At 47.1% G+C, this 18,935-nt stretch overlaps 1 protein-coding gene across 1 annotated transcript; it reads left to right on the forward strand.

The window, feature by feature from the left end:
• Positions 1-5,114: 5,114 nt before the first annotated feature.
• Positions 5,115-6,669, forward strand: RNF26 (ring finger protein 26). Its single transcript, XM_056860624.1, has one exon. It carries the CDS (start codon positions 5,115-5,117, stop codon positions 6,576-6,578), a length of 1,464 nt encoding a protein of 487 aa, XP_056716602.1. The 3' UTR covers positions 6,579-6,669.
• The last annotated feature ends 12,266 nt before the right edge of the window (positions 6,670-18,935 follow it).

The following is an 18,935-nucleotide window of genomic DNA, read 5'->3' on the forward strand; positions in this document are numbered from 1 at the left end:
AAGAGCGGCGGACTCTAATCTGCAGAACCGGGTTTGATTCCCCACTCCTCCACATAAGTGGCGGACTCTAATCTGGATGACCGGGTTCGCTTCCCCACTCCTCCACATGAAGCCTGCTGGGTGATCTTGGGCCGGTCACAGTTCTCTTAGAACTCTCTCAGCCCACACAGAGGCAGGCAATGGCAAACTACCTCCAAACGTCTCTTGCCTTGAAAACCCTACTATGGAGTTTCCCATAAGTTGGCTGTGTCTTCACTGCACTTTCCACCACCACTGTTAGTGCTGTCTTTGTTGTATTTTTAGGAGAGTTTCAGATTATTATTTTTATGTTTTAATAGGATTTTTGCACTTGTGAATTGCCGTGAGACTGTATTTTAATGAAAAGTGGCTAATAAGTTCATTATATAAAAAGTTTGCCATTTACACAGTTGCACAAAATAAAGGGTCGCAAAAAAACAGAGCAGGCATTTACACTTGAAATTAAAACCATTTCCACGATCCATCATTCCACTGCACTACCACCAATAACCATTTACTGCAGAATAAGTGTGGGCAGGTACTCCATGTTAGCATGACAGTATCTCCCCTGGTTCTTCATACAAACTGGCATACCTGCAAGAGAGAAAATAGAATTAAGGGGTAATTAAGGACCCTTAATTACCCAATGACCGGATTACTTGAAAATTCACCAGATTGGGTTTTTAAACCCATAATCACTTCTGGTTTATTATGTTTAAACAAGCTTTCTGGAAATACTGTGCTTCAACATGGGCAGGCATACACTGAAGAGGTAGGGCATCAGAGTGGATTGCCAGGTTCCTCTTCACCACCAGCGGGAAGTTTTGGGGCGGAGCCTGAGAAGGGCGGGGTTTGGGGAGGGACTTCAATGCCATAGAGTCCAATTGCCAAAGTGGCCCTTTCCTCCAGGGGAACTGATCTCTATCGGCTGAAGATCAGTTGTAATAGCAGGAGATCTCCAGCTAGGTTAAACCAAAAAAACAACAACCTGTGCCAGTAATAAGTAACTTTAGAAAAAAGGCAGCATGGAGGCTCACACACTGTTAATCAATCTGCATTCAACAGTACTCTGTCTTATAACTGAAATTTATTTACAAACAGCATTACCTCATGCTGTAGATAGAAAGATAGTCACTCTCATGAAACAAAATACTAGAAACAAATCTCCTATCTTATACAATAAACATCAACATAACATCCAAAGAAATGAAAAAGAATTGCAATTCATACGCAACGCAAATGAAAGTCCATGGAGTCAAATTTCAACATACATTCCTGTTTAGAAGGTAGGTGCAAATGGGTCCAGAGGAGAGCCCGAAGGCAAGGTTATTCACCCAAAAGAGAACATTAAGCTAGCCATGTCACGTTTCGATAAGCTTCATCAGCTCATTCCTTGACTGTTGGCATGTCAAGTCGAATTGTAAGGCATGCTGTCGGATGCTTCTCTCATGCCCAACAAGTACATCTGTGTGGTCTTAGTGTATAAGCGCACACTGTCTCTCCCATGGTGGTGATAATAGCAGGAGATCTACAGCTAGTACCTGGAGGTTGGCAACCCTCCATCAGAATCGAAGTCAAGAGTGGAAGAATACATTCTTAATTTGAAAGCTAAATGGGAGGAGATGATAGATGCACTCCCCTCTCAATAAATTAAAAGAGAACAATTCAATGGTCTGCTCAGACGTACGTCCCGTTTTATTCAGTGGGGCTTGCTCCCAGGAAAGTGTTCTTATGATTGCAGCCTGCCTTTACCATTCACAACAGGGGTTAAAATCAGATGCACTCTTACTGAAGAGAGTCAGAGCCCCAATTTCGTAATCCTTCAACTGTATGTCAGTCCTTTTCTGAACTTCTTTTACTCAGGAGCTCCTGTATTTTGGACCAACCCACTGGTTTTTCAGTCTATTGTAATCAATAGTTAAATCACTTAAGTAGCTATGTATGCTAAAGATGTTTGCTCAAGATGTAGTGATGACCACTAGCTTAGATGGTTTCACAGACTTTCATGGAAGATAGTTCTATCACTAACTGTTGATCATGATAGAGCCTCTGTGTACAGAAGCAGCATATCTCTGAATACCTGTCACTGACAGTGGAGGAGTGCTGTCTTTAGTTGCTATGCTAGCTAGATCTTGGTGTGATCCAGTAGAGTATTTTTGATGTTAAATCACATTGTACAAAAAAAAGTGTTAATGAAAGGAAATGCTCTTAAAGTAGACTTAGCCTTGAATGTGCCCAAGAGACCATCCTTTCTGTTCTTGCGGAATCAGCATTTTTTCCCCCTTCCTGTAATTTCCCTCCTTGTGGAACAAAGTTTATCTCCAGGTTTAGCCTTCATACAAATAGATTTCGTGTACTAAAATATACAAATAAAAAAAATTCAGTATGACTCTCACCTAGGGTTGCCTGCTCTGGATTGAGAAATACCTGGAAATTTTGGGAGTGGAGCCTGAGGAGGGCGGGGTTTGGGGAGGGGCTTCGATGGGGTATAATGCCGTAGAGTCCACCTTCCAAAGAGGCCATTTTCTCCAGGTGAACTGATCTCTTGTCACATGGAGATCACTTGTAATAGAAGGAGATCTCCAGCCACAACCTGGAGGTTGGCAACCCTATCCTCACCTCAGGCCAACAGCTAAGCACATCTGTGCATTCTTGCAATGTACCTTAACTTTAAGGGAGCAGCATCTGGGGGCCTGCCTATGTGAGAAGTATTTTGTCTTGTGAACTGAGAACAGACTTTCCTCAGGTCTCCCAAGACTCATTGGATGGTGCATCTGCATGTGTGTGTGTTGTGCCGTCAAGTCGCTTCCGACTCATGGCGACCCTATGAATGAAAGTCCTCCAAAATGTCCTAACTTTGACAGCCATGCAAAATGTCCTAACTTTGACAGATCTTGCAAATTGGCGGCTGTGGCTTCCTTTATTGAGTCAATCCATCTCTTGTTGGGTCTTCCTCTTTTCCTGCTGCCCTCAACCTTTCCTAGCATGACTGTCTTTTCCAGTGACTCTTGTTGTCTCATGACATGACCAAAATACGACAGCCTCAGTTTAGTCATTTTAGCATCTGCATGGGGGGGCTTATTGTTGAGTTTTGAGAATTTGGATGGGGAAAATGTGCATCTAGAGAGCTGCAAATCCAAGGCAAAACCTCCTGTGCACGAATGGCCTAACAAACGGGTTGGGGAACAAAGTGTGCAGTATTGTTGCTGGCTTTTCAAAGAATATTCAAAAAAATGTAAATTCAACTGTAAATTGGTAGTATTCAAAAACACAGATGTAGGCTAATAATTCACTTAATAATTCACTAATAATTCACTTATGTCAATATTTTATACATATATAATAATCCTATAAGGTTGCACTATTACTTCATAGCGCCTTTTCAACCAACAAAAGTTAATATACAGAATTGTAGATACAACAAGGCAATATTTTTAAGATAATAAAATTCAACAGAAATCAACAATAGGCTTGTAGTGTCTTTCATGAATTATGCATATAATGTCCATAGTTGTCCTTAATTCCAGTTGGGTAGAACAGGATTCCGGTATCTTTGCCTGTTTCAATATTTCTTCAGCTACCCTGAAGGACAAAGAAGCCTAGTATAATTTTGTGTTGTTTTTTTGTGGGGAAATTTATAACAAAAAAAGGATTCATTTACAAAAACCCTCTCTTCACTTTTCTTCTAACCATTTTGCCCCATATGGGGTAATTTTGAATGATGTATAAGCGCTCTTTTTGTATTTTTTATGTTATTGTTTTCTTTGTTTTTTATAATTTGTTTTGTTTTTTCTTATTATAAAAATAATAAAAATTTATATTAAAAAAGGAAGGCCAGTGCGCATGCGCACCTCCGCCACAGGCGCGGCTCTTCGACAGACGTTGGATCCGTTCAGGCTGGTGGGCGGGGCGTTCTCGCCTTCTCTGACCCGCCCCCTTCCCCCGAGCGCCGTCAACCGTCGCGGGCGTCTTTCAAAACGGCCCAATCGGGTCGAGGCTGAGGGGCGGAGACCAAGAGGTTCGGAGGGTGAGCCTCGCGCGAGTTTCCCGGTCCTGATTGGACAGGGCGGCGTGGCCCCACCCACCATGATGGCGGCGCCCATGGCAGAGGGGGGAAAGCGTCCCAGAGGCGGCGGCGGGGGGACCGCGAGGCTGAGCTGACGGCCCTGCTTGCCTTCCCCTCCTCCCTCCACCGGGCAGGAAGAGAGTCGGGAGCGGCCGTTGGCGAGGCGAGCAGCTGAGGGAGCCCCCCTCCCCCCTTGGGGGAAAGAGGGGGGTCGAGGCGACCCCCTCCTTAGACTGCTCTTCATCGTTATAAGGTGACTTCAGAAAGCTCCCTCAAGGAGAACCCCCCCCCCACTCTGGGGGAGGGGATTCCAGTGGGACCCCCCACTCCCTCCCCCACCTTCAAGCCACACGGTTAGTCATTTGGGGAGGGGGGGTCCTCTCCGAGGGACTCTGCTCACCTTGGCTCTAAGCCTTCACTAGTTTCCAATATAGTCCAGGATTGCTTCCCACCCACCCCCCATATAGAAGTCTGTCAAGACTCCCTGAGTGGGGTGCGTCTCTTCCCTTGCCCAGGATAACCCCCCCTTCCATTAAAAGCTTTCTACCCATTCCCCCTTCTGCGCTCCTCCTTAACTTAAACTAAAAACACTCCGATCATCGGTTTATTGGGATCTTTCTACAGACCAGAGCAATTGGGGGGGGGGCTCCCTTCCATTGAAATTAAGTTATTTAGTAGTCATCCTAACTCTTCTATTTCAGAGGGACAGAGCTAGCTTTCTATCAGGCTGGTGCGCAGTCTCTTGTTGGTCTGTAGAGCTAGATAATTTGGGGGGCACTTCAGGAAAAACAACACCATCTTCCAATTTTAGGCTTGAGTAACTCGGGAGCAAACTTCAAGTGCAAAGAGGTATAGCCATCAATCAGTCTTTGCACATTTAGCGGCCAATACATTCCATAATTTCACAGAAGTATCTAGGATATACAGGCTTTCCCTCCCAACAACCCTTTGGGAAGCATTTCTGTCCACTTCAGTTCTCCTTCAACACCATTGATCTCGTCTTTGCCAGCTCTCCGTCTGGAGTCCAGCCATGGATCTCGTGTTCCTGGTTATCAATGGCGTGGGGATGATTTTGGACCTGCTGGTCATCTTGCTGGATGTCAACTTCTTCCTTGTTTCCACACTGGTTTCGATCCTCCTCTGGCTCATCGCCTTTGCTTACAACTTGCCCAATGCCTTGGTGGGTTGCATGATCCACTGCTGGAATGGGATAGTGTTGTTCTTGCTGTGTGTCGTGGAGGCCTTGTACTACCTGACTCTGGGCTCTGTACATGCCATCTTCAACTTGCTGCGTGGTTTGTGCTCCAGCATGGAAAGCCTGAAAGTAGTGGGGCACCTGTTCACCCATCTGATGTTGAGGAGCAAAGAAGTGATGCACCGAGGGCTCTGGAACCTGGTTGGATCCGGCCAGTCGCTTCTGAGGCAGGTGTGTGAAGTGTGCGCCATCGCCATGAGCCTTGTGGCTTACTTTGTCAACAGCATCATCAACATCTGCCTCATTGGGACCCAAAACCTTTTCTCCCTGGGGCTGATACTGTGGGAAACGATTGTCAGCCCTTTCCTGAGCGTCACGGACATTTTTGCTGCTTTCCTCGCACGCTTGTCCAGCAGTGCCATCGCGATGTCCATCCTCCTGTGGTCTCCTTGCCAGCTGGCGTTCGATCTCCTTGCCTCCATGAGCAAGCTGCTGATTAACGTCTTCTTCCTCAACCTTTACGGCTTAGTGTTGCTGTCGGGGCTGGTTGCTGCCTGCGCCTTAACCCTCAACCCTCAGCTGACGTGGACGCTGGTGGACCAGGTGACTGGCTACTTGAACTCTATGCCTTCCTACCACCGGGTGCGCAGGGACTTGTGCCGCCTCTACCAAGTTGTGCTCTTATCGCTGGACATGATCTTGAGCTCGCAAGCCTGGCGCAGGTTGGCAGACTGGGGTCTCCAGATGGCCAACTGGAACCGAGGGGGCAGGGGAGCTCACCACCGCGGGGATCAACAGCAAGAATGGCTACCATTCTTGGCCTATATTCTAAGACTACCTTCTCTTAGGGTAGCTTATCCAAGACGACAGGGGTTCTCTGCTGCCAGTCAGCAGGCCGCAGTGCCCGCCCGCCAAGCACAGCAGTTAACCCGAGGCAGTGGAAACCAGCATAGAAGAGACATTGATCTGGGACCAGCTGCGCAACTGAGTGTTCTGGCTGGCCGGCAGCCCCAGACTCAGAGCGAGGGTCCAAGCACGTCACATACCAAACCTGCAACAAAAGAGCAGTTAAATGCTCTGGAGGAGGACAGTGACCCGTGGCTTCTTCTGAAAGAGCAAGAGGAACGGAAGAAGTGCGTTATTTGTCAGGACCAAACAAAGACAGTCTTGCTGCTTCCCTGCCGCCACCTTTGCCTCTGCGAAGAATGTACTGAAATCTTGCTGCAGCAGGCCGCATACCAGCGCAATTGCCCGCTCTGCCGGCAGATGATCCTGCAGACTCTCAATGTCTACCTGTAAACGCCGCTGGGGAGAACTTTATTATCTACATTCCACCAGACTTTCCAGGCGCACGGAGTGGTGTCTCTCACCTTTGTGCTCACTGCTTTCTACACTGGCTGATGGAGAACAGGTCCCTGCTGCTACTTAGCGGCAGCATTTTCCTTTCCAAAGAGCCTTTATAATCATTGGAGCATAGAGAATGTCCCAAATGTTTTCTCCATGTTCCTGTCTTCATTTGTTTGCTGCTGCCATCGGGGAACACAGTAGCTGGTCACATTCATCGTCTGAAACACCACTATTACGAGGTGTGGCGAGTTTTTTAGTTGAGCCATTGAGTTGAATGTTCAGAAGTGAGGCTTTATAAACCCACCAGAGACCTGACAATGAACACATGTGTAGATTCACCTGATAAGGAACGAGCTGTTACAAGGGAACAGCTGCTGAAAGTCCATGTATTATGGGGTCCCTACAAACTAGAGCCGAAAGTTTTCTACGCTGGACTTGATTAATGATATCAGCAAAAAAAGAAAAGCAGGATAATTCTTCCTCTGTTGTTTTGCAGGGGAGAATGTTCTTTAGCTCACATTGACGTCAACTATGCATTGTAGAGCGCCTCCTTTCAAGAAACATGGCCAGTGTTTTAGGTCCTGGGACGCTGAGCATATTCTGGGTGTGCAGTTTATAAGCTGTTCAGCTGAAAAATGTTTTTTCAGATTTGTTGTGTCCATTTGTTTGGGGGCTTCAAGATCCACAAGAAAGGCAAACTGGACACCAAAGTGCAACTGTGGAGTAGACACATGACTCCCTGAGCTGTGTAACAAGGACTTAGGTCAGGATCCCATTGCGTCCACTGGCATGTAACTTCCACAGGTCACTATGCAAAACTATGACATTCCAGCACCGTTGCACAAATGCATTGTTTGCTTTTTCTTCTGTTTGTGGTTAAGGCGGAGGGTTATGACCATTGTATTTTGTTTGCTAACAAATGAAAACGTCCTATCTAATAGCTCCGGGGACTGAATGGTTTGGTCTCAGGTGTTTGTGAATACAGCCAGTAAAAAGCTTTTTATGGTTTCTTGTCTGGGTCGGATTTGAGCAGGCTGGTGACCTCATTAGTAAACATAGGCTCTCGATCTTAAGTTTTCAAGGCTAAACTATGCCGTTTCCTTGGAGCAAGAGCACTTGCTTGCTTAAGGTAAACAGACAGTCTTGGTGGACGGAGTGAAGGAATATGAGCCAGAGTGGTTTGCTGTGCCCTTATTCTGGGCACCAGAAAAAACCTTTGGGTTTCCTTCTTTCCAGAGCTGCTCAACCACCATCGCCCGTACTCAGAAATCAGGCAGCAAGAGTGAATCTAAAAAGTCAGGGAGGCCAGTGGGTCACTGCTGTTAGCCTGTACCCCATGTGTGAGTTGGGAAGGTGAGGCAGACAAGTGATGGTTGCCCCCCCCCCAATGCAAAGAGCGGCTAGTTTGCTTATTTTTTTAAATCGGAAAGTGAAATCTGAGAGGCACAACCTTCCTGTTTAGCTACTAAATTATTGATGACTGTTCAGATTGTAAGCTGAGCCCTGCTTTTTGCCAGAGAGATTTGCGGAATGCTTTTAATAGCATGAGCACACGGCTGGCACCCTGTTCTTTAACTTGTGTACTTGGGAAACAGGCCCCTTTGGTTTCACTTTTGTGTAAGCAAGCCTTACGCTGCGCAGGTTATGCCCAGCAGCCGTAGGAGGGCTGGGCTGCTTCCAATTCCTGCCACTGTGACCTTACATGCTTCTCTTTGGCGATGTGTGGGAGCTAAACTCCGCTTTGCAAAACGAGCCCAAAAGAGTAAAATCTCAAACCAGCTTTTTCAGTCTTGAAAACAAGAGCTCCTGTGTGAGTGGAGCTTGGCCCCCAAGAAGTCTGTTGCTGAGAGGATTTTAAGGGCTATCGGTTATGCCAGTTGAAAGTGGGGAAGAAAGGACTCCCTGCTGGGAAGGGACATGTTTTAAATCCATTAGCACAAGAAGCTGTTGGAAAAAGTAATAAACCCAATTTTATCTGTGTGTGCATCTACATTGCCCAAGGCTACATGATGGCTTGGGCGTTTTCAAGGTCTCTTGGGCAATCTTGCAAGACCCAATACGTATAATTTTTAACAGCTTTCCCCCTCAGAAAACCAGGGTACTGTTCCTTTGACACATTCCAAATGTAAATTTTTATTTTTTGCTAAATCAGAGCAGTCAGTTTAGTCTCTCATATCCATTTTCAATCCGGGGAACATTTAAACCTCCACCAAAATCTGTTTTTGTTTTAATTTTTAAAAGACTTGAGAGACTCTTGCATTTGGTTTTAGCTTTCCTTTTGATTTTTAAATGGGGGGTTAACTTGTCACCAAAGTGCTGGATCGCAGGAGAGCGTTTGCTGAACTCTTTGGATTGAGGGCCGGCCGAAGCTCCTCTCTAGGTGATCTGGGGCATTCCGCGGGCTGCCAAAGGTTCACTAGCTGGAAGAACTGATTTGTGCAAATACTGAGTGCCTTAATTGTGACAGGTCCGAAGGAAAGATGGTGCAGAAGGTGGGCTAACCGCAAAATGAACTGATTTAAGCATGTGTGTGTGGAGGCAAGAAGTACCAAATCATAAAGTCGTATCAGATTAAAAAGTTGTTGAAATGCAGATTTGATCTTTACATTTGATGGAATGAGCCAGAGCTGAGGTGGCAGAGCAGATTGAACAAGCCAAGACAGGGGAAGCCTTTAAAAATGTTCTCTCGTGTAAAATACTCCTTCCAAGTTTAAAACAAACAAGCGTACTAGGGAGGGAGGTTCTAGCCTGCTCCTTTCTGTGCTGGTTTTTCACTTGCCAAGAGGTCAAGTGTTTTTGCTTTTAATGCGAGGGAGTGTTTAATGTGTTATCCGCCCTGTGCCCCCTCCTGACAGACACAACGCCTTCCGAAGTGGCAACAGTCCATTTTCCCTCACGAGGGCTACCACCAGTTCACTCTGTTGCATGCACAGGCCTTGACTTCAATGCTGATCTGCGGGGAGGATCCGGGGGAAAACTCCGGGGATAAGAGCAATGGATTACAGCACACTATGCAATTTCCCCCTCTCTCCCATCTGTCTTGGAGAAACGCTATTTCAGCTCTTCGAATTGGTTAGATTTTTTTTTTAGAGCTCAGGATAGTTGCAAGCCGCTGGGGGTGGAGGGAGAAGAGGAGAGAGACACGGTCAGAAGGCAGAGGTTTGGCCCTGTCCTCAGATAGCTAACTGCTCCTTCCTGCTTTGTGCCTTGTTCAGCCACGACGCATTCGGATCCTCTTTCTGGTTTTGTTTTTACAAAAATGCAAGACTTGCTTTAGAGAATGCATTTCCTTCTCCTGCGCCTGCTCTGCCCCCCTCCTCACAATTCTAGGTCGAAATGGCCCACCGGCTGCCCCTGGAGGGGCTGTTTGTTTGAATGTGTGGGAATGGCGGAGTCCATGCTTTGCTCTCTGTAAACATTTATTTGCAATTAAAAGTATCCCTTTCCACAAAGTTGATTCTCCCCTCTTGTAAAGTGACTTGACAGCACTTCCTGCCTCACTTGCACACCCCTATGAGCTCCTCTTACACAGTCTGAGCTTACTTGCTCATCACATGGCTAGAAAGGTAGTTGCGGGGGGACTGCATGGAGTCTCTGGAATGAAAGACACCGGACTCAGATCCCAGTTAGACTGACTTGGTGGTCCTCCACATGTGCCTGTCTTGGCCTTGGTTCTGCATGTGGGTGACGAGTTAGAACAGGGGTCCCCAATGTAGTGACCACCAATACCTTTCCTGGCGCCTACCAAGTATTTGTTAGAAAAGGGGAGGAGCCAGGTGGGGCTTTTACCCAGCATGTCTTCTGTTTGGCCATTGGAGATTTGAGCGGCTGTGCAGATTTCTAAACATGTTTTTTTGGCAGAAGCTGCCACCACAGCACAAGGGTCTACACCAGGGGTGTCAAACGTAAGGCCCGAGGGCCGGATCTGGCCCCTTGAGAGCCCTTATCCAGCCTGCGAACCAGCCGAGGCAGTCACCCCACTCCTCTTGATCTGAGCTGGTGAGGCATGGCCTGGCCCCACCAAGTGACATTTATGTCATATCAGGCCCTCGGAACAATTGAGTTCGACACCCCTGGTCTACAGTGTGTGACTGGAGGTAAGCTGCAGCAGCAATTTCGTGGCTGCGCCCACCACGCTGCTTCAGAATTCCTGCAGGCTTAAAAAGATTGGGGACCCCTGGGTTCGAAGAAGGTATAGGAGCACCTAGAATCAATGCAATGCACCCATTATTCCCCTGCCTCTTGAGGTCTAGCAGCTTATATATTTGACATGCCATTTTGTGCATGAGATAACCAGATTCTGTATAAAAGTCGAGGCACATTAATCTTCCAAAAGTGACCAGAATGTACCATCCTTTCAGGTACGCTAAGGTATTTCTCACAGGTCAATTTGATTTTGTCTGTGCTTTTACTTGGGGCTGCTGGGAGTCAAATGCCAGAATTTTTACGAAGGAGAGTCCCTTCGAAGCATAGTTGGGATCCAGCCAGACCAGATCACTGTGGTCTCCCCATCATGAAGAGAAGCTTAAATCAAAGGGTTTGCTCACCATGGAGTTCTCCACTGCTGGCAGAGAGCCAGGTGGACTTCCAAACCCAGTTGGGCCAACGCTGATGAAGAATTAAAAATGCATCTAGATGGCTGTTTCCTGCAAAAGCTGTCTCTTTGCAACACTTAGAACGACTTACAATCAGTAATAATTAAGAATATCCAAAGCACGGTAGCATAGATTACTTCGCAAAAGCCTTCTAAAGGAATTTAGTATTATCTGTTATGTTTTTATCCTGTTCTTCTGCCAGAGGGCTCAGGGCAACATACATGGTTCTCAACGTCTCCATTTAATCCTCACAACGCCCCTGTGAGGTAGGTCAGGTTGAGGGCCTATCGCCACCCTGTGAACTTCATGGTCAAAAGGGGATTTGAACCTGGATCTCCCCGCTCTAACACTCTTAACTGCTATAATACACTGCTGCTATCACCGTCCACACTGCCATGAAGTGGTATCAGGCTTCAGGAGGTCACCTATAGAGTCCATTGTTAGGGTTGCCAACCTCCAGGTACTTAGCACGGGTAAACGGTACACAAATGCTCAGAGCCAGTTAGCAAAATACAAATATTATTAGGTGCTAGACAAAAGAGACAAACTGTGTGAAGCAAAATCTTAACAACTGTGACTAAACAATATACAATATATACATGGAATAATTCAATTTGTGGGCAAAAAAGTCCTCTTCTTAAATATTTCAAAAATGATCCGTTCCCATGTCTTGATCTATAAAACTTTGGATCCATACCTGTTGGATTTATACCTGAGAATACCTGAGAATAACTTATACCATTGGAACGGATCATTTTTGAAATATTTAAGAAGAGGACTTTTTTGCCCACAAATTGAATTATTCCATGTATATATTGTATATTGTTTAGTCACAGTTGTTAAGATTTTGCTTCACACAGTTTGTCTCTTTTGTCTAGCACCTAATAATATTTGTATTTGGCTAACTGGCTCTGAGCATTTGTGTACCGTTTACCTGTGCTAATTTCCAAACCACCAAGGTATAGGCACGGAGGTGCTTTTGTTTTGGTTTTGCTAAACCTCCAGGTACTAGCTGGAGATCTCCTGTTATTACAACTGATCTCCAGCCAATAGAGATCAGTTCACCTGTAAGAGCGGTGGACTCTAAACTGGAGAATCGGGTTTGATTCCCCACTCTAATCTGGTGAACCAGGTGGTTTCCCCACTCTTACACATGAAGCCTGCTGGGTCACCTTGGGCTAGTCACAGTTCTCTCTGAACTCTCTCAGCCCCACCTATTTCACAGGGTGTCTGTTGTGGGGAGAGGAAGGGAAGGAGATTGTAAGCTGGTTTGATTCTCCTTAAAAGGTAGAGAAAGTCATAAAACCCAACTACTACTCCTCCGCTTCCTCTTACCATGCTGCAACCCCTGCAAAGTAGCTACGCATGCTGAGCTTGCATGCTTGCATTCCGTAGGCCTTGTTAACTGGCATGTTAACTGAGCGTGTGTGGCTGGATTTGCAGGTATTTCCCCACGGTTCAAACATCATGTTGGGAGTGTGTAAAAGTTGCCCAGGTATTTTCATAGGTAAACTCTTTCCCTTTCCAGCTTCCACATTTAAATTGGGCCCTTGATGCATATTTACAAGAACAAAACCATCTGGAAATCTCAGGCAGAAAACAACAAAACATCTGGGGGAGGGGGGGGAGGGCAAGAGATTGAATGGGGAAATGACCCCCAGAGGAAGGCTTAAGCGGTCTCGCCCTCTGATCAAAACTGCAGCCCCCCTCTGATTGCTTTTCACTTAAAAAAAAAATTGGAGTTTCATTGTGCGTGTGTTCCTGTTAGTCCCTTAACTACTTTGCTGTTTCAGCTCCCTGAAGCAACTGTTGTCTATAAATACAGCAATAAAAGCAAATGAGCAACTGTAGCAGAAGCCTAAAACCACGCTAGAGTCACTGACATCCAGGCTTCTAACGAATTGAAACGAACCCGTTTACCTGCCTTCAGACCTCCAGTGATGAGAGAAGCAGACAGAAGTCTTCAGGTGAGGCTTTTCAAAGGATGGGTTCTGCTATGGAGAAAGTGCGAATGGTACGGTTGATTAATGAGTCCTATCTTGCACCTTATGCATGATTAGGCGCTCTCTCAAAAAAAATCTCAGCTCTTTTTCATGTAAGTTTCTAGACCTCAAGGTTCCAGAAAATAGTTTGATCTTGAGGAACTGGGTTTTTTGGAGCAGAGGAGATTGGTTGCAGTCTGTGGTTTGAACAAATTGAAATGAAAATGGCATACACTAACCTATGGAAGGCTTTTATGGCATTCCCCCAATCCTTCCTCCTCTCCTTCACTTCCTCATTTCCCCATTACCTAGCCCTTGATAAGACATAGTTCATTCTATGTAAAACCCAAATATCGGTAATGCATGTTTCCAGAAATAAAAACAACAAAAACACTTAAATTATTCAGATAATGTGCTCAGTATGTCAAATAGTAACTGAAACAGGTTATGTTTTCATTTACTGCCTTCTGGGAAAAGGAACAGGGCCCCAGAAAAACATGTCAATATAATCTTTGAGAGCTGCAATTTCCATGTAACTTCAGTCATAACTGATTTGCTGCCAGAGTTGGGACACAAATCTGCTTACGCTTTCAAACTCTTATACATCTTCCTTAAAGTGCTGGGCGTCTTTGTCATCTGGTGCTGAGATAGCATCGTGGAAATTTCCTCAGGATGGACAGTAGCACCGATGTGGATCTTTATCTGCACAGAATCATGCGCCCTGTTCTGGTAGAGAACATGATAAACTTTTCCAAACCCCAGCAAAACCAACAACAGTCTTGTACCTTAAGACCGGCAGATTTATCGGGCCACAAGATGCTGTGGGCTAGAATAGATGGGCAGCATGCCAGTGATGAAGAGAAAATAACACATTTTCATGGACTGGAAGCAGATTTGACTAAGTGGGCTGTAAATCTGTGAACACATGAAGCTGCCTTCTACTGAATCAGACCCTTGGTCCATCAAATTCTGTATTGTCTGCACAGACCAGCAGCGGCTCTCCAGGGTCTCAGGCAAAAGGTCTTTCACATCACCTACTTGCCTAGTCCCTTTAACCGGAGATGCCAGGCATTGAATCTGGGACCTTCTGCATGCCAAGCATATGCTCTACCACTGAGCCGCAGCCCCTCCCCAAACACGAACACATGAAGCTGCCTTCTATTTAACTGGTCCATCAAAGTCAGTATTGTCTACTCAGACCAGCAGCAGCTCTCCAGGGTCTCAGGCGGAGATCTTTCACATCACCTACTTGCCTAGTCCCTTTAACTGGAGATGCCGGGGACTGAACCTGGGAGCTTCTGCATGCCAAGCAGATGCTCTACGACTGAGCTACAACCCCTCCCCTATTCTCTAAGGTGCCACAATACTGGTTTTTTCCTGCAGTGGCCAGCCTTCGGCAATGAGAACATACAAGGTGAACCCAGTTCGAAAACCGCTGAGTGATGTGATCCTATGAAATTCAAAAGTCACTCTTAATATTTCCTGCTAATCCAAAATAAGGTATGAGGCCAGGCTAGGGTATATCCTGTCTCTATATACACTGGGGAAAATTAATCCCTGCCAACAAATCTGATAGAAATAGGGGCGAAAGCATCCATTAGATAGGGTTGCCAACTCCAGATTGGGAAATTCCTGGAGATTTGTGGGGGGAGAGCCTGGAGAGGGGAGGGACCTCAGTGGGGTATAATGCCATAGAGTCCACCCTCCAGAGTAGCCATTTTCTTCAGGGGAACTAATCTCTGTAATTTGGAGATCACTTGTAGTTACAAGAGATCTCCAGGCCCCCAGCTGGAGGTTGGCAACCCTACGCAGTGAAGCTTAGCCTGAAGTCATGCCACCTACTAGACTATGCAAAGAATGGCAAGCCTTGGACTGCTTGGGGCCTTGACCACTGACCATGGACCAATCCTAGCTCCCAACTGTGTACACAGGTTAACCTAGCAATAAAAGGAGGCAATAAAGCCTTCTGTCTAGTCTCCTGAAAACCAGCTCTCAATGCCAGGTGCACCAGCAGGAAAGCGCTAGGAATTTCAGCCGCCGATAAGGGTCCATTCCCATGTGTGAACACAATTAATGCACGATTAAGGAGTGTCAATAGCCCCTGGTGTTAAAGGCCTCTCTGCATAGTATGGTTTGTGTACACTGAAATGGTCAGAAGCACTTAGCCTCCTTTGCCTGCCGCCTCTTATCATCGTTGGGCATGCAGGAGATATCAAGCAAAGGGTAAAAAATTAGGGTTGCCACCTCTGGGTTGGGAAATACCTGTAGATGTGGGGGGTGGAGCCTGGGGAGGGAGGGGTTTGGGGAGGGGAGAGAGCTCAGCAGATGATAATGCCATACAGCCCACTCTCCCAAGCTGCCATTTTCTCCAGGGGAAATCTATCTTGGTCGTCTGGAGATCAATTGTATTAGCAGGAGTTCTCCGGGTACCACCTGGAGGTTGGCAACCCTAGTAAAAATTCAAGAGGCAGAAGAGACAAAAGAAATAGTATTCACTGATTTTTCTTCTTTGCCTTGGCTGTTTTAGCTAATTGGTTTTTCTAAGAGTATTTACCCACCATCTTTGTTGGGCAGAAGCATTCACTGACAGACTCTATGGCATTATACCCCCCCCCCCGAGCCCTCTCCTGACCCCAAACCCTGCCCTCCCCAGGCTCCAACCCCAAATTTCCAGGAATGTCCCAACCCAGAGTTGGCAACCCTATTTAAATTCTGCAACCGATTGCAGATTTTTGCCCGGGAGTCCCTATTTGGGAACTGGCACGCGATTCAAGCCAGAGCCTTCTCAGTTTTAAAAACGAGTCTCTTCATTGCTTTGTTAGTAATGTGAATAAAAGGGAGTACATACTGATGTGGGGAAATGACTCCATCGGTTCTGGTGATGCTGGCAGGAGGCAGAAGAATGGGTGAATTGATAGGACTCTAGCCCCTTTGGTTGGCGCTCCCGAATGCCCTGGCGTCACGGCAAAGCGGAGGAGGAGAGGGAAAATGCTCTCGCCTCTGGTGAATCGACACAGCCGTGCCTTTCCAAAATGCCCCTCTGATTTCTCAGGCCTCATTATAGTCTGTGCAAGAGAGGAAGGTGCTGCGTTCTGAAAGCTCCATCTGCCCACAAGGAGACATTGAGCCTGCGGTTTAATCACTGCCTGGCTGTTAAGAGCAGGCAATTAGAAAGGGTGGGTGGGGGGACCTATAGACATGGCTCCTGGCTCGGGGAAGATGGAGGCGATATTGACAGCCACGATTCCTGGCTAATGCCGCTGAGAGGCGGCCTGGCCTGCCTCTGGACTTGCTGATCCGGCAGCTATTGCAAATGGACCATGAAGGGTGCAACCAGAAGGTAGAAGGGAACACTCTTTGGGCCTATAATGAGTAGGGTTGCCCACCTCCAGGTAGTAGCTGCAGATTTCCTTCTATTACAACTGATCTCCAGCTGATAGAGATCAGTTCCCCTGGAGAACATGGCCGCTGTGGCAATTGGACTCTATGGCATTGAAGTCCCTTCCCATCCCCTGCCCTCCTCAGGCTCTGCCCCAAAAACCTCCTGTGGTGGCGAAGAGGGAGCTGGCAACCCTAGATCCTGGAGGTTTTTTGCCTTCTTCTGGGCATAGAGCAGAGGACACTGGGGGAGTTGGTGGGGGGAGATGGCTGTGAATTTCCTGCATTGTGCAGGGGGTTGGACTAGATGACCCTTGAGGTACCTTCCAACTCTATGTTTTTATCCCTGAATGTGGGTCTGGAAGCTGGAGAGGGGGGAACAGGACCCTGATCTTTGCCTCTTCCCAGCATGTGCTGTATGACTCGCATCGCCAAGCTGGAGCTCTCCAGCATTTGTGTGGCAGATCTCAGGGAGCATGATGTGACCTCCGCGGCAGTAAAGAGCAGAGCCTCCTCTCCTTGTAGGCCTTACCTGCCCTCAAGAAGCTGCCCAGAGCACACTTAATTCTGGTGCTCAAGAGGAAAGAGAGGTGTGGGGGGAGGGGGGCTGGATTAATTATTAACAACAATTTCCATTTCTACTCCCCTTCCCAGCAAGACTCTCAAAGTGGCTTGCAAAGTAAAGTTGAAAGATGGCTTTCAGGACAGATGGAGACTACGGACAGAAGGATCCATTAGCCATCTTTAGAAGGCAATGAAAGCAAGGCGGAACCTCCACCAGCTGGGGCAGTGTACCTGTCCTTTGAATATGAGCTGTTCGGGATAAACCACTCCAGGGAGGGTTGCTGGTTTTCTGCCCTGGCTTGTGAGCATACAGAGACAGCTTGCTGTGTGCTCTTGGAAACAGACTGGACTAGAAATTAGGGTTGCCAACTCTGGGTTGGGAAATTCCTTAAGGTTTGGGGGGGATCCTGAGGAGAGTGGGGTTTGGGGAGGAGTAGAGCCTCAGTGGGGTATAGTACCATACAGTTCACCTTCCAAAGTGGCTATTTTCTCTAGGAGAATTGATCTGTGTCGCCTGGAGATCAGTTGTAATAGCGGGAGATCCTCAGCCACCACCTGGAGGTTGGCAACCCTACATACAGTCCACCCTCGAAAGCAGCCATTTTCTCCGGGGGAACTGAAAAGCAAAGCAAACTTCAGCAGATTCCAGAACACTTACTAAATGAACACCCCAGGAGTGTAAATGATAGCAGTGTCGGGGCAAAGGGAAATTCATCCATGCTCCAGTTTATGAAGAATCAGTCAACTTTCAAAGCCTTCTCAGAGCCACGGAGAGGGTGCAATGATTGGCAGAAAGTAGAAATGCCAAATTAAAAAAAAAACACAACAGTTGAATTATCCTGTTTGGTGGGAGCATTAGATAACTGTTCTGGTGGGACAACGTCCCTGACACACACATAGCACCAGATGCGAAGCCCCTCTTTTTCCTTATTGTCCCAGCCACTCACGCTCAATCACCAGACAGTGAGAAACAAGAATAACTACCAGACTGGAAAGTGGAAAAAGAAAATCTATGTTAAACTCAGGGCTGTTCCAGGTTTCAGGGGACCCTGGGCAGAGAGGGCCTCAGATCCCACGCGCCCTTTACTCACAACTCACAACAGCATGCCTATTATCTTAGGTGCTGTGGAACACAGGCAGGATGGTGCTGCTGCAGTCGTCTTGCTTGTGGGCTTCCTAGAGGCACCTAGTTGGCCACTGTGTGAACAGACTGCTGGACTTGATGGGTCTGATCAGCACGGCTTTTCTTATGTTCTTCTTATGTTAACTCTCTTCCTCCTGCATTCTGCCCACCTGCCTGTGCATGTCCCCACCACCTTCACTCACAGCTGCCCTCACTCACTCCCTGCAGCTGGGAGTGCTGGTGGCAAAGCACAGGTGGGAGAAGCACGGCTGGGTCGGCAGTGGTAGGGTTTCCAACCTCCAGGTACTAGCTGGAGGTCTCCTGCTATTATAACTGATCTCCAGCCAATAGAGATCAGTTCACCTGGAGAAAATGGCCGCTTTGGCAATTGGACTCTATGGCACTGAAGCCCCTTCCCTCCCCAAACCCTGCTCTCCTCAGGCTCTGCCCCAAAAATCTCTAGGTATTTCCCAGCCTGGAGCTGGAAACCCTAGGCAGTGGGCCCCGCTGGAAGTCCTGGGTCCTGGTAGCTGCCCCACCTCAGGGGATGCTGACATCAACCCTGGTTAGAATGCAGAGGAGGGTTCAGCTTCCTAAATGATGGGGAACCAGAGGGTTTTGCCAAAATCCAGTGCATTGATTCATCTCTTATTGTTCCAGGCACTTT

The sequence above is a fragment of the Euleptes europaea genome, chromosome 14 (genome assembly GCF_029931775.1).
Source record: "Euleptes europaea isolate rEulEur1 chromosome 14, rEulEur1.hap1, whole genome shotgun sequence".
Taxonomy (NCBI): Eukaryota; Metazoa; Chordata; class Lepidosauria; order Squamata; family Sphaerodactylidae; genus Euleptes; species Euleptes europaea.